At 33.8% G+C, this 15,277-nt stretch overlaps 1 protein-coding gene and 1 non-coding gene across 3 annotated transcripts; both read right to left on the bottom strand.

The window, feature by feature from the left end:
• Positions 1–4,630: 4,630 nt before the first annotated feature.
• LOC116123935 lies at positions 4,631–4,737 on the bottom strand. Its single transcript, XR_004127123.1, has one exon. It is a non-coding gene; the product is annotated as a small nucleolar RNA R71 (small nucleolar RNA).
• A 5,768-nt stretch (positions 4,738–10,505) lies between these two features.
• On the bottom strand, positions 10,506–15,122 carry LOC116123847 (cytokinin riboside 5'-monophosphate phosphoribohydrolase LOG3). 2 transcript variants are annotated; one of them, XM_031409584.1, is made up of 7 exons: positions 14,833–15,122; positions 14,034–14,131; positions 13,837–13,867; positions 13,081–13,180; positions 11,571–11,641; positions 11,334–11,477; positions 10,506–10,846 (listed from the first exon to the last, which is right to left on the bottom strand). In XM_031409584.1, exons 1-7 carry the CDS (start codon positions 14,950–14,952, stop codon positions 10,754–10,756), a joined length of 657 nt encoding a protein of 218 aa, XP_031265444.1. In that variant the 5' UTR covers positions 14,953–15,122; the 3' UTR covers positions 10,506–10,753. The 2 variants fall into 2 exon arrangements, with proteins under 2 accessions (XP_031265444.1, XP_031265452.1); XM_031409592.1 differs by lacking the exon at positions 14,833–15,122 and adding an exon at positions 14,305–14,442.
• Between the last annotated feature and the right edge of the window lie 155 nt (positions 15,123–15,277).

Raw genomic sequence — 15,277 nt, 5'->3', positions numbered from 1 at the left:
CTAATAAGTCATCAAATTTTACCCCTGAGGCAAAACTGCAATTGGATAGTGGGTATTAGTCGAGCAAGTTTTGGGAAAGCCCAATACTTATACCATGTCAATTCAAGTCCCAAGGACAAGGTGTAATTTGCCTACAGACATTTAAGAAAGAGCCATATTATTTCAGCCACGCTTCTTTTATTAATTAACTCCTTTTTCATTTTGAATAAAAGATAAAATTATAAAATTATAATTTTTGTGTTCTTAAAAGGGTTATTTCCCTCTTTATCTTAAATTAGAATTTAATCAGTCAAATTAGTTTGTGAAATCCCTATGCTTGTAAGGACATTTGTAGATCTAGAAGTGTTGTTAGAAAGAATTATTCTTTAGAAATCTAACAAAGCCTTAGAGGCCACTAAGCAGATATTGATTATGACCAGAGATGATTTTAATCTATGGGTACCCAGTAGAGTTTTCCATTTCATTTGTTTATTGTTCTCTGGATAGAATCTACATATGGAAAAATAAAAAAGTCAAGTTAATATGAAAATGAGACTTGAAAACTATACTAATTGATAGCTTGACGGTTCGCTTAAAACTCTTAAGTGTATTATTCAAGAGATCTTGAGTTCAAATCCCTACGACTACTAATAAAGGATAGTCATTGGAAGCTTACCTAATCCTTAACTGAAGGATCTCGAGAGACTAATTGAGGTGCGCACAAACTGACTTAAACACCCATGGATACAAAAAAAAAAAAAAAAAAAAACGAGACCTGAATAATAGTACTCGTAAAAGAAAAAAGTAACTCTATACATATTAAATCGGGATTCCAATTCATATAACAGTTAGGGTGTGTTTGGTTCAAGGGTATTTGACATTACTCTAGTAATGTCATATTATATTACTTATATTACTATGTTTGGTTGTTAAGTAATAAAAAATTCTGGTAATCTTTTAAAACCAATAATAATTACTGTTGGTTATATATATGATAATCTAAATACCACCGTTTTCTTAGGTATTCTAAGAATACTTAGTAATCTTAATTTTGTTATAATTTTACCCCTAATTATTAAAATTTTTGGACAATAATGCCCTTGTTTTTAACACAATTTATGAGAATATTTTCGGACTATTTTATCCTTATACACAAGATTTTTAGAACATTATTACCCTTGAACTTGAACCAAATTACTCAAGACAGATGGCTAGATCTGGCCACCACCGGCGGCCACCGTGCACCGATCCAACTAGATCAATGGCTGAAAATGGTCGTGAATCTGGCCGCAAACTAGATCCATGGTCGTTAACGGTCAGATCGATGCATGATCGGTCATATTCGACTGATCGTGTGTTGTTCAAGCCATGACCGGCGGTCGGCAATGGCTTGGGTGGGTGGGGGTGATTTTGTTAAAATTTAAACTTTTATTGTGTTTAGGGTGTTTTAGCAAATCTTAAATGTAGGGGGTTAAAAAATAATCCAAACAATAATAATAATATTAGCAATTCAGTAGTCCATATGATATATCCACCAATAAATTTCTCTCAACCAAACATATTAATATAACATATCCATCAATTTATTTTAATCTAACTAAACACATTTAATATAACATTCCCAATAATCTTTAAAGTAATTTATCTTCCTATTAATATAACATTTCCAGTAATACAACATTCACTAAACTATACGCACCCTTAATTTTAAGTCTTATTCTCAAGGTAATATGTAACACTATTTCCTATTTGAGGGCCCAAACGCCATATGATAAAAGTTCGGTGAGAAAAAACAATAATGATAACAATACAATGCAGGTTCTTATATAGCATCTTTTGATATAGCGTTTGGGCCCTTAAATCTGTCCCACGGAACAAAAGACGTCTGCTCACCACTTCTCATATGTGTATTTGAACTTGAGCATTTCGACAGGATGCCATTAAAGGCCTCAACATAATAATAACAAGTTTTTAACTTTTTTTAAGAACTAAAATTTCCATACTAACTCAATTATTTTGAAAGATCATTATCGTTATAGTCATTAAGAATATAAAAATATTCAAAGATTCTAGAGATGGGTTCAGTTCTAAAGACTTCTGTTGAGAAACTCCAACGCAAAGGTCACTGGTTTTCTTCCTTAATACATTTCATGGCCGAGTTGAAGTTGAATGAATTGACAGAAGTGAATTGATTTCTTTAACGTTTCAATATCATTTCAGTTACATTCTTTTATAGCCTTTCAAAATTTCTGAGGCACATGATCCTCCGTCCCTCACCTTTCTCATTACATGATTAACCAGTGGCCCTCTCGCCAATCATTGTCCAATTCGTTGGACGGCAGACAGCTCTCATTCTTTCATCAGAATAAGCAAAGAGGGCGCGGCCCCCTCTCTTTTCTTTTGCATTCAATAACACTTGGTCCCTTCAGTTGGGTGGGTTAATCTTGTCTGTTGTTCCAATCTCCAAAAACATCACCAACAAACACTACTTCAAGAAGATTCAAAACATGTTTGTTAAAACAAGGCCCCTTCTCTCTTTGCATCATTGCCTCTGCTTTTTTCAATCTTTGCATCAATGCACTCATCATGATTTTCTGATAAGAGCTTGAAAATACACAATTACTTAGTGGTTTATGTGGACTATTTGGGAGAAATTAGGCTTAAATTGGTAAATTTATTTAATATTTTCATAAATGTCTTTTATGAGATCATGGGTGTGGTTGAGTGTTTTTCAGGTTATTAGTGCTAAATCTTATGCTCGAATGAAGAATCATTTCAACAATGGAATGAGTAATGAGTAGAAACAAACGGATCGAGAATCGGAGTTGAATTGAAAAAGTTATGGAGCTTTGAAGTAAATATGAGACTCTAGATTACGCTCCAGTTTGAGCGTGCCTCGGTGTTTTGACAATAACTCCCTTGGATTAAGATGATTCTTCGATTGTTGGAAATCTGATTCAAATGGCTACATTTCATATATTTGCCAGTTCTCCAGATTCCATTGTTATCGTGCTAAAAAATCACCATCTCTGAAGTGTTGAGGAATGATGCGAGATTTGAACTAAAGAAGAGAAAGTTATCACTATGCCACAACACACTTTTTCCAGAATCAACCGCGCTGCAGCACAATGCTGGGGCACAATCACGACAACTGGAAATCTTTCTTTCATTTTTTATTAGGAAAATAGGGTTTAAGGGTCCTAAACAAAATATAATTAAGAAAAACAAAACCCTAACCCTTGGGGAATATGAAGAAAAGTTTTTTAGCATTGTTTAGGGATTCTTTGGAGAGAATAAGAGAAGAAAAACTTGCAAAGAAGAAAAGGGACAAAATTTATGGAGCTTTGATTCTCAATATAGAGAAGTTCTTCTCGTTCCTTTCTTACAGACCCATGATGATTGTTTTAATAAAGATGATTGTTTCTTTCATGTTTATTATGAACTAATTTTATTTTCTAGGGCTAAGATGTAACCCAATCTCTTGATTGTGTGTTGATTTATTTACGTTGATTTTTATTAAGATTTATTCCTAAGTTTTATTATTATGTCTCATGCTTTTGATTCTTAAGGGCCCAATTAATGGACTAAGTTGAGATTGAGAGATGATACTTATTTGGTCTATGGTAGTAAAACCATAGGTTGAGCGAACACTAGAGATAGGTTACCGCGACTTGCGAGGTTCTAATAAACTTCATAGAGCGTAATGATCTCAAATTACTTAAATCTGATTAGAGATAATTTGGGTTAGTAATTAAGAGTTAATTTGATAATTGTTCGAGAGAAAATTGTTGAAAATTTAGGGAGTTTGACCTTTAGGAAGGGCTTAATGAAATTAGCATAAGTTATCAATACATAGGAATAAAAGTTGGTGTGAAATTTATGCCTGCATTAAAACCTAAGATTTATTTAGTTGTTTTCTTTTCACTTTTGTTATTAAAATTCAATTGTTTACTTTAATTTAGGTTTTTCTCGATAAAATTTGGATTAATCAAATAGTAATAGGATAGTTATTTTGGTCATTGATAGTAGTAATTCCCTTGGGTTCGACATCCGTATTCTTACACTTTATTACTTGCACGATTTCGTACATTTGCGAAAATCCACAACAAGTTTTTGGCGCTGTTGCTAGGGTATTGCTTTTATATTATCAATATCAATACAAGCTGTTTAATTGCTAATTTGGTTTGTATTATTGTTTTTTTGTTTTTAGTGCTTTAATTTTTATTTCTATATTTTTAGTGTTGGACTGTACACAAGAGTTAGGTTCAATGGCAGATACAGGAGGAGAAGAAGTTCAAAGGGCACTTAAGGATTACTTAAGACCTACAATTGAGGGATGTGCTTCTATTATTAGGAGACCACCGATTCAAGCAAATACATTTGAGATAAAGCCAGACATTATTCAGATGATACAACATTCGGTTCAATTCGTAGGGTTGTCCAGCAATGATCCTAATTTGCATATCACAATTTTTTTTGGAGCTATGTGATACATTCAGATATAGTGGGGTATCTAACAATGCAATTAGGCTTCTCTCTTCGAGATAAAGCTAAGGCTTGGTTAGTTTCTCTACCACCCGAAAGCATCACTACTTGGAATGAGTTAGTTCAAGCGTTCCTTGTGAAGTATTTTCTGCCGATCAAGTCCGCCAAGATGAGGAGTGACATCACTAATTTTTTCTAGCAAGATATGGAGTCGCTCTATAAAGCTTGGGAGAGGTATAAGGATCTCTTACGTAAGTGTCCTCACCATGGGTTGCCAATATGGTCTTAAGGGCAAACGTTTTACAATGAGTTGCTGCCAAATATACAAGCTATGATAGATGCTGCAAGTAAGGGAGCTTTAAATAACAAAACTCCAGAGGAAGCCTCCAATTTGATTGAGGTGATGGCGAGCAATAACTACGTGAGGCCTTCGAAAAGAAATTTAACAAGGAAAGCAGCGGGAGTGCACAAAGTTGAAGGCTACATCGCATTGGCTGCTAAACTTTCAACCATTCAAAAGCAATTGGGAGTTGCCCTAAAGGTAAATGCTATTGAAACTTGTTCTCTAACATGTGAATTTGTGCAAGAAATCATTTATCTAGAGATTGCCAAGTCAAAAGTTTGTTTGCTGAACCCGAACAAGCGCATTATGTCAACAATTTTCAAAGAGGGCAAGGGAATCCATACTTAAGCACATATACTGCAACATAGGAAAATCATCCAAATTTCTCGTGGATTAATAATAATGATCATAAGTCACATCGGAAAATCAATCTGCTTCCATACGAAAACTTGAGACTCAAATGGGACAAATACATAGTATTTTATTGAGAAAAGTTCAAGTATCATTGTCTAGTGATATCGAGAAGAATCCAAAGGACCAACTCAATGCCATCATGTTAAGAAGTGGCAGGGAGCTGAAAGAATCAAGAAAAGCTGAAGAAATTGAGGAAAAAGTTGAAGACACGAAATTGGATAGAACCAACAATGCCTCAACACTATGCCTAGGCACAAAACCCGAACTTGAGAACAAAGGCCAAGATGTGAAGAAAGATGAAGCCTCTCTTTCGTATCCTCATAGACTACAAAAACTGAGATTGGACAAGCAATTTGGTAAGTTCATGGATATGTTTAAAAGCTTACATATTAATATTCTTTTTGTAGACATGTTGGAGTGAATGTTAAAGTATGCGAAGTTTCTAAAAGAGTTCCTCATGCACAAAAGGAAGTTTGAATAACACGAGAGGGTCATGCTCACCGAGGAATGTAGTGCGATCCAGGGAGTTTTAATATTCCTTGCACTATTGGTAGTTTTTATTTTGATAAAGCTTTATGTGATTTAGGATCTACCATAAACTTGATGCCATTTTCTATTTTCAAGAAACTTGGTTTAGGAGAGGTGAAGCCAACCATGATTCATCTTCAATTGGCGGATAGATCCATAACATATCCTAGGGGAGTGGTGGAGGATGTCCTAATAAAGGTAGACAAATTGATTTTCTCGGTAGATTTTATTGTGCTTGATATGAAGGAAGATCGAGAAGCACCTCTAATTTTAGGAAGACCTTTTCTAGCTATGGGTAAGACTTTGATAGATGTTCACTAAGGAAAGCTAATCTTAAGGGTAGATGATGAATAAGTAGAATTTAATGTTTTTGATGCTATGAAGTATCCATCCGAGGTAGATACATGTTTTGAGATTAGCATTCTTGATGACAAAGTAGCTGAAACCTTAGAAGAAAAATACCCTTGTCCACCCCTAGGAACTTGTGTAGTCAATTGTAGGGCTATAGAGGAGGAGATTGAGAATAAGAGTGAAAGAGAGCAACTGAAGCTTTATGTAGATGGTGGCATTAAAGATATGAAGGCGTTGATTTTCCTAGATGATCCGGATTGAAGGAGTCAAAAAGAAAGAAAAAAAGTCAAGCTTACGACTTTAATAAAGCGCTTTTTGGGAGGCAACCCAAGCTCTTAACATTAATTTTGATTTTTCCAATTGTTTTGAATTTATTTTAGATTTTTGTTTAATGTGTTAAGTTGTGATAACTTTGATTTGGTTTGATATGTTAGTTGTTTATGTTTCACCCATAATTTCTTTCATGCACACTAAATTGGCCAAGAAAGGCGCATAGTTTGTTTTCTTTTGACTAGATTTCCGATGACTATTGGACATAACAAACATTATGCATGCCTTCACGCAATTATCTCCACATAAATGTTGCGCACGAAGGGTATTGTAGTTGTTCTCTTTGCACATTGAGGGCAATGTCTATCTCTAACATTGGGGGTAAGGAATTTTTTTTTTTTTTTTAATGGCCAAATTTAGTTTCCTTTGATGGACATCTTTAAATATCTTTTGTTTTTAATTATCACTTTAAAAGCTTTTGGTGGAATTGTTTTAGGTATGTTGTAGGGTCAAAGAGTCAATGTATTTTGTTTTATTTTGGAACTCATACATAAGTCAATGATAAGACCATGATTGTGAATTTGTAACATTGAGAATTTATTAACTTTTGCGTAGTGTAAGGATGATAGTAGATGACAATTGCATATAGTTATGACTCTCTTGGGAATGAGTTTGATTGGTTGAGTAATTCGGAAACTTAGAGATGTTTTATTTGTGTTTTTATGGGCAATAGATTTTTGTGAAAATTGTGCATAAACTCTAGAACTCATTTGATAACCACTTGAGGCGAAATCCTAGAATCCGCATTGCTTAGGATATGATTTAGACAATTTTCTTTAGAACGATTGAGCCTTTCAAGCCAACCTATATTACTTTATCCCTAGTTAACACTTTGAGCCTATTATTATACACTTGGTAAGCCTTATTTTTTTAAGTATGTTGTAGGGTCAAAGAGTCAATGTATTTTGTTTTGTTTTGGAACTCATACATAAGTCAATGATAAGACCATGATTGTGAATTTGTAACATTGAGAATTTATTAACTTTTGTGTAGTGTAAGGATGATAGTAGATAATAATTGCATCTAGTTATGACTCTCTCGGGAATGAGTTTGATTGGTTGAGTAATTCAGAAACTTAGAGACGTTTTATTTGTGTTTTTATGGGCAATAGATTTTTGTGAAAATTGTGCATAAACTCTAGAACTCATTTGATAACCACTTGAGGCGAAATCCTATAATCTGCATTGCTTAGGATATGATTTAGGCAATTTTCTTTGGAACGATTGAGTCTTTCATGTCAACCTATATTACTTTATCCCTAGTTAACCATTTGAGCCTATTATTATACACTTGGTAAGCCTTATTATTTTTTTTGTAAACCTACTATATCTCACCTTGACGATGAAGCCTAAAACACTTTCCAACACATCTTATTGTGAGAGGCTTAATTTGGGATGACCTTAGAAGAAAAACTCATGAAAAAGAAAAAAAGGAGTGTGGTGAAAAAAAAAAAAAATGCATCTCTTGGACCACAACCCGAGTTTATGCAATGAGATAGGTTAGGGGTTAAAAAAAAATTAATAATAATAGTAGAAGCAAGGTGGGGTAGACAATTGTGTTTATAAGTTAATATCTTCCTATGAAAAAAAAGTGCAAAAGAAAATTTTTTTTTTTTTTTTTTGGGAGAAAAATAAGAAGAAGTAGCTGGTGAGAAGAACCTGAAATGAGGTACATTACATGAGGGTTTGTGCTAATGTTGGAAGGAAGAGTTCAATCAATGTGAAAGAGTAGCGGGTGAATGAGAAGGGAAGCAAAGAGGAGATTGTTCATGGTCATTTACTGTAAAATATTAAGTCTCTTACATCTTGTTAAAAATTCATTTATGTTCTTTCATAAACCATTACCTTAGTCTAATGTTACAACCATGGTAAAGACCTAATTATCCGAGGTAGTGATTGGATTCTACATCAGTGGAGAATGGTTTGAAAAGTGAGCCTATGGAGTTTGATTGTACATTTGTTTTTTTTTTTTTTTTTTTCTCTTTGCCTATGAAAGCTATGCATAAAATCATCCGAGTTTTTGGATGAATGGTTTGCGAATGATTATGGAGAGTCAATAAAAAAAAGTGCAGTTGAAATTCACTTATTCTTTGCATTTGCATGTTGTTAATTATTTGATTTATTCATATTGACACAATTTTTGAGATGATTATTTGTATGGATCCTAAAATATTTGTTTGAGTCTAGGTGAAGTTATGTTTTGATGTTTGTGGATATTATCGCTAGAAACCTTCACGAGATTACAACTCGCCCAGCAAGGGCCGCCTAGGGGTTTAAAGGCTTGTTGCATATGCTAAATGTAACCGTGAGAATCTACGGAAGTGATTTAGGATAGTTTAGATATATATTTTATTTTGTTTTTGTTTTCAAGCTAAAAGACTTGTTTTATTGCTTAACTTGCTCGAGACTAGCAAGAAGTTGGTTGGGGGTTGTGATAAGAGCTTGAAAATACACAATTATTTAGTGGTTTATGGGGACTATTTGGGAGAAATTAGGCTTAAATTGGTAAGTTTACTTAATATTTTCATAAATGTCTTTTATGGGATCATGGGTATAGTTGAGTGTTTTTTAGGTTATTAGTGCTAAATCTTATGCTCGGATGAAGAATCATGTTAGCAACGGAATGAGTGATGAGTATAAACAAACGGATAGAGAATCGGAGTTGAATTGAAGAAGTTATGGAGCTTTGAAGTAAAGAGGAGACTCTAGATTACGCTTCAGTTTGATCATGTCTCAGTGTTTTGACAATAACTCCCTTGGATTAAGACGATTCTTCAACTGTTGAAAACCTGATTCAAAGGGCTAAATTTTATATGTTTACCACTTCTCCAGATTCCATCGTTATCGTGCTAAAAAATCATCATTTTTGGAATGCTGAGGAATGATGCGAGATTTGAACTAAAGAAGAGGAGGTTATCACTGTGTCGCAGCACACTTTGTCCAAAATCAACCGTGTCGGGCACAGTCACGATAGCTGGAAATCTTTTTTCCGTTTTTTATTAGGAAAATAGGGTTTAAGAGCCCTAAACTAGATAGAATTAAGAAAAACAAAACCCTAACCCTTGGGGAATATAAAGAAAAGTTTTTTAGCATTATTTTAGGGATTCTTTGGAGAGAATGAGAGAAGAAAAATCTATAGAGAAGGAAAGTGACCCAATTTGTGGAGCTTTGATTCTCAATATAGAGAAGTTCTTCTCGTTCATTTCTTACAGACTCATGATTGTTTTAATAAAGATCATTGTTTCTTTCATGTTTATTATGAACTAATTTTATTTTCTAGGGCAAAGACCAAAGATGTAGCCCAATCTCTTGATTATTTGTTGATTTATTTATGTTAATTTTTATTAAGATTTCTTCCTAAGTTTTATTATTATACTTAATGCTTTTGATTCTTAAGGGCCCAAGAATTGAATAAATTAATGGACTAAGTTAAGATCGAGAGATGATACTTAGTTGGTCTACAGTAGTAAAACCATAGGTTGAGCGAACACTAGAGATAGGTTACCGCGACTTGTGATGTTCTAGTAAACTCCATAGAGCGTAATGATCTCAAATTGCTTAAATCTGATTAGAGATAATTCGGATTAGTAATTAAGAGTTAATTTGATAATTGTTCGAGAGAAAATTATTGGAAATTTAGAGAGTTTGATCTTTAAGAAGAGCTTAAGGATATTAGCATAAGTTATCAATACATATGAGTAAAAGTTGGTGTGAAATCTATGCCCTGAGTCTAGTCATCTTGCATTAAAACCAAAGATTTATTTAGTTGTTTTCTTTTTAGTTTTGTTATTAAAATTCAATTGTTTACTTTAATTTTAAGTTTTTCTCATAAAATTTGGATTAATCAAATAGTAATAGGATAGCTTATTTTGATAATTAATAATAGTAATTCTCTTGGGTTCAATATCCATATTCTTATACTTTATTACTTGCATGATTTCGTACACTTACAAAAATCAACAAATTTTCCTGATAAGGGAACCATATAGCTTAGAGAATTATTATGTCGATTCATCCTTGCAGCTTCATTATTTATGATTTCGGCGTTGTTGTGTTTTCCAACAGAAGGATGAAAGTGAAAAGAAAGGAAGAACATATATATATATATAAATTAGTTAACATTATAGAGGGGAATGTTCATATGCCTCTAGTTACTTACAGCTTAATTAAAACCAAATTTCCACAAATAGAGAATGCTGAAGATTCACATTTTTAGGTTAATAGCAGTAATTTACAAAAAGAACTCCCCCACATTGGATATTTAGAATTTTCCAGATTAGAACATTACGAATTTCCATCTGTCATTGATGTAGCAGTCATGAAGTCACCTAGATATATCATATTGTTGAGGATAGCCGAGCTGCTCCATCTCCCAATTCAACTTTGAAGCAACTCTTTCATGGCAGGGAACATACTCCTATAGAAAAATAAGAAATCGAAAATGAGAAACGACTAGATATGCACTAGATCAAACAGTAAATTTAAATGTCCATTCACAGAAATGTCCGTAAATGCACTAAGAAGAAAGGCGTGAAGGTTTAGTGCTTTCAAATATACAATAGTAAAAGGGCATTTTGTTCATTTGCTTAGATAGACTTAGGCTAGATTTGAAAGTGATCACCACAACACTCAAATCTTTAGTGCAATTTTGCACTTGTCTTATACATTTTGTCTTTTTTCTCAGGTAACAAACTCACTGAAACAATAGATTTCGAATTTCAACTGGAAGTTCGTTTTTCATGAGATAATGGGATGAGCATTATATTCAAGCAGATGAAATGGCCCTTGGCAGACTTTAGAAGACCAGAGAAGTGAAGAGTAAATATTGAAACCCCAAAAACACTCTTTTAAGTAATTATGAAGGTAAGAAGATACAAAATTATAAATATATGTTCCCATTATACCTCCAATTTCTTGACTAACTCCTTTGCTGTTGGTGCAGAAACAATGATTTGGCGTGCACTTGGACTAATAAATCCCTCTTCCACAGCTTTGTCAATAAATGAGAGTAAGGAATTGTAGTATCCATCAACATTAAGCAATCCCACCTGCAAAACATTAAAAGAATGAACATCATTAACTATATTAATCAATTAAAGAGAAACTGTAATTAGCAGATCCTAAAAGTTACAGAGACAAACTGGTTTGTCATGTATCCCTAGTTGAGCCCAGGTGATGACTTCAAGTAGTTCTTCCAGAGTCCCATAACCACCTGCAATAATAAAATTGTATTAAGCACGATTAGTTGTTAATGAAAATAAGATTTAACAGTAAAACAGATCATAGCCATATGATTACATGTTATCAAAGTCTCAAAACTAATGTAACCTCAAATAAAGAAAGAACTGTAAAAGTAAAAAGCAAAACATCTCTTTGACTAGTTACCCTAAGAAAATTGGAACAAAAAAATCAACTAGACTAGGGATAATGCCCAGTATTAATCATTAACTTCTTAGTGCTAAAGAGTAAAAAAGACTAATTTTAACTGTCTGTTTCACTCTGTTCATGGAATAAGGGGCAAAGATTGTTGCAGTCCACTTCAACTACTATTCATTTTGTGGGCTTCATGGCATGAATCATAGTAGTTTTCTAATGACTATTTAGCCCATGACTTTTTTCCCACACCCCAAAACATTGTATTTATTGCTTCCATCCCTTGTGAAAACAGAGGCACAATCTTCTGCCAACTCCTTCAGGTCATAATGTCTATCATATTATCATATTAAATTTCTCTCTCACTCTTAAAACCATGACTAGAAGACATGGACAACAAAATGACTGCTATACCCTTGCATATCCTCCAATCCATCATCTTCCAAAGTTTTCAAAACTCAGGATTCGAGACAATAATTAGTCTTTAAAGTTGGCTATTAAAAGAGAAGATAAAAAAATAAAAGAAAAAGAAGTGCGGTCCTTGAAAGGGGAGAGAACATGATTTCCCTGTTAGGTGCAGGTGCTGGTTGGCAAAGACTATTTGGTGAAAGTTTTATGAACATCCTTTACTCCATATATGGTAGGAAAAGAAAATGGGTTCAGTATTATAACAGGCCCTATATGAATACATTAAAAAGGAGAAAAGCATAATAAACAACAGGAGGGTTCCTCAGAAGCTCTAATTTTCAGTGTTAGAATGTTGATGGGTCAAGAACTTGGGTTTGAAGGGTTGCTCTCTAATCATGAGTCTTGGGGTTCGCGACATAAGAGTTTAAAAGAATGTGACAATTTACTCTTATTCATATGCTCTCACTACAGTAACAACACCATAAAAGGTCAAACATCACAGTATTTTTAACAGTTATACAGCTAAAATGTCATCTCATCACTGTTTCATAGTCCTTTTGAGTATACTGAAAGTCAGTGCTTAAACATGCTATCCAAAAGAGGTTTCCATGAAAAAGGTAAATTAACATTGAAAAGAAAAACCACAGCTAGATTAACTCAAAAGCAATTAGTACTAAGGAAATGGGATTACACAGAGGACTGTTTTAATTTCCTTTTTCGGAGTATTGGTCTCGAGAATCAATACACTGCATGTGATAAAACTTCTATGCCAAACATGGTAAAATATAAGGAACTGATGGTCAATAAGTTTCCCAGATTTGCCCAAGATTTTTGGTCAATGTTTAGAATTTGGCAGGGCTTTATACTAACCTGGTAAGGCAATAAAAGCATCTGAATGCTTAGCCATCTCAGCCTTCCTTTGATGCATGTCTGCAACTGCCTTCACTTCCCCTACTGTTTCACCAGTTAACTGCAAAAGGCACAGAAAAAATAAAATGAAGATTAATATTTGGAGTTTTCTGCAGTGAAGCAATGATGAGGTTTTCAGGAAATGATGGGCTTATTTCAAAGAACTGCAAAGTGAATTCATTTAGACCTAAATGAGATGATAAATAAATTCTGAGTTCTAGAAGAAGCCGATGAAGAAAGGACAAGAAAAAAACCTGTGCAGCCATTAGAGATAATAACAAAAATCCAAATATACAAACAATATGAAGGATTAGAGCCAACTACACCAATAGCGTCACGGATAAGGCTATCAAGTATTCATTAGAGAGGCAGAAAGTCCATAGAAACAAAGACAAAATGATACAAGGAACATTGGAACAGAAAAGGACCAAAAAAAATAAAGAAAAAGAATAACAAAGACAACAATTTTTTTTAAACTTTTTTTATGTAGGAAAAGATAAAGCAACAAAAAAAAAAGCGAAGTGAGGAAACAAAAGGATTTGAAAATAAAGACAGAAAGTGTGGTAGAAGAGAAGTGAACAAAAATGAAAAAAGCCATTCATGGTGGAAAGAAAGGCAGAAAACAATAAAGAAGCTGCAGGGGTTGTTTCTTTTTCTTTTGTATTTAATATAACGGGAAAAAGGTTGAAGACTTTTTTCTGGATGGAACAGACATACCTCTCGAGGCATGAGCGTCTTGGGAATAACTCTGCAGCAAGACAATAACATGACAAAAATCAATTGAAACACAGAACAAAACCAACCAAAACAGCAAACCACCTCGCTCACTTTGTTCCTTAATCTGTTTAAGTGATTTTTATATGCAAGATTTGAGTCAAACTTAAAGGAATAAAAGAAATTAAAGGGAAGCTTACCCAATAACATGGCGACCTCCATCATGAACAGCTTGTGAAACCAATCCCATCAAACCTATGCTACCACCTCCATAGACCAAATCGATGTTCCTAGAGACCTGCAACATAACATTATCAAATCAGCTCAAAGAGACTAATAAAGCCATTTTTTTACTTGATGAAATGGAATAAAGCAGTGTTTTTTTTAAAACTACAATTAGCTATTCTAAGAATGCAGAGACACCGGTGAGATTGAAATTAACTGTTTGATACTCATTTAACAAGGTAGTACCTGTTTGATACTCATTTAACAAGGCAGTACCTTGTTTGACATTGAAGTTCCAAACTTTAAAAATCCTAGGAGAAGGTGAAGGTGAAATTGGGAAGATGAAGGAACAGTAATAACAGTCACAGGTATTGAAAAACATAGAGCATTTCTTATACGTCTCTAAAGTGGGCTTATTTGTAATGCCACTTTTTCCTTTTTCCTGATAAGGACATTGAGGAGAGAAGAGGACAACACATTTGCATTGTTATGCATATATGCTATAAGATAATCAATGAAGAAGAAAGGTTAAAATTATAAAGACTGCAAAAGGTCAAAAACAAAAAACCAATTTACAAAAGAAGTTGCAAACACCAGAAATGAAGTTTAAGCAACTTCCAATGGATTTGAGGCAAAACCCATCTCACGTTTACATGTTATACAAAAGGGTTTCTATCACATTAGTCACAAACCCAAGAAAGAAAATGAAAAACCAAAACCATTTCTGAAAAGAAAAACAAAAGAAAACATATAAAAAATGAAGTCTTTAAATACCAATTCTTTGCCAAGCTCAATGGCAGCATCTTGGTAGCTACTCTTCTTGCCTTGGCTACTTCCACAGAACACACAAATCCTCTTAAACTTAGACTGATTCACACCACTCTCCATCTCCATTTGGTAGCACTAACAAAAATTTTCTCGATATGTTTTGGTTGGCTATTAAAAAATACAAGAATCTGCCTTCTTTTGTGCTGTATCTAAATGCTTTCTAAGCAAGATATGTGTCACAGAAGAATACAAGTATCAACTAGACCCGTTTTTCGATTGACCACTACTACTAAAAATGCAACTGCTACTCTCTGTAGTGCGTTTCTCTCCATGCGTATTTATAAAACCTTGTCACACGTGAGTACCTCTAGCACGCTTGCAATCCAACCCAGACATCCAGCTAATATTGGCGCGCGTGGACCACTTGTGCTAATGCTTTTTTTTTTAAATT

Source organism: Pistacia vera, unplaced genomic scaffold (assembly GCF_008641045.1).
Source record: "Pistacia vera cultivar Batoury unplaced genomic scaffold, PisVer_v2 Contig103, whole genome shotgun sequence".
In the NCBI taxonomy this organism is placed as follows: domain Eukaryota; kingdom Viridiplantae; phylum Streptophyta; class Magnoliopsida; order Sapindales; family Anacardiaceae; genus Pistacia; species Pistacia vera.
This window is presented reverse-complemented; position numbering and strand designations above follow the sequence as displayed.

Excerpts from the sequence above, each read along its gene's own strand:
- LOC116123847 (XM_031409584.1), bottom strand. The coding sequence starts at position 14,952 with ATGGAGATGGAGAGTGGTGTGAATCAGTCTAAGTTTAAGAGGATTTGT. Across the intron at positions 13,868-14,033 it reads GGAGGTCGCCATGTTATTGG|AGTTATTCCCAAGACGCTCA; the intron begins GTAAGCTTCCCT and ends GTCTTGCTGCAG. Across the intron at positions 10,847-11,333 it reads AGTTAGTCAAGAAATTGGAG|GAGTATGTTCCCTGCCATGA; the intron begins GTATAATGGGAA and ends ATTTTTCTATAG.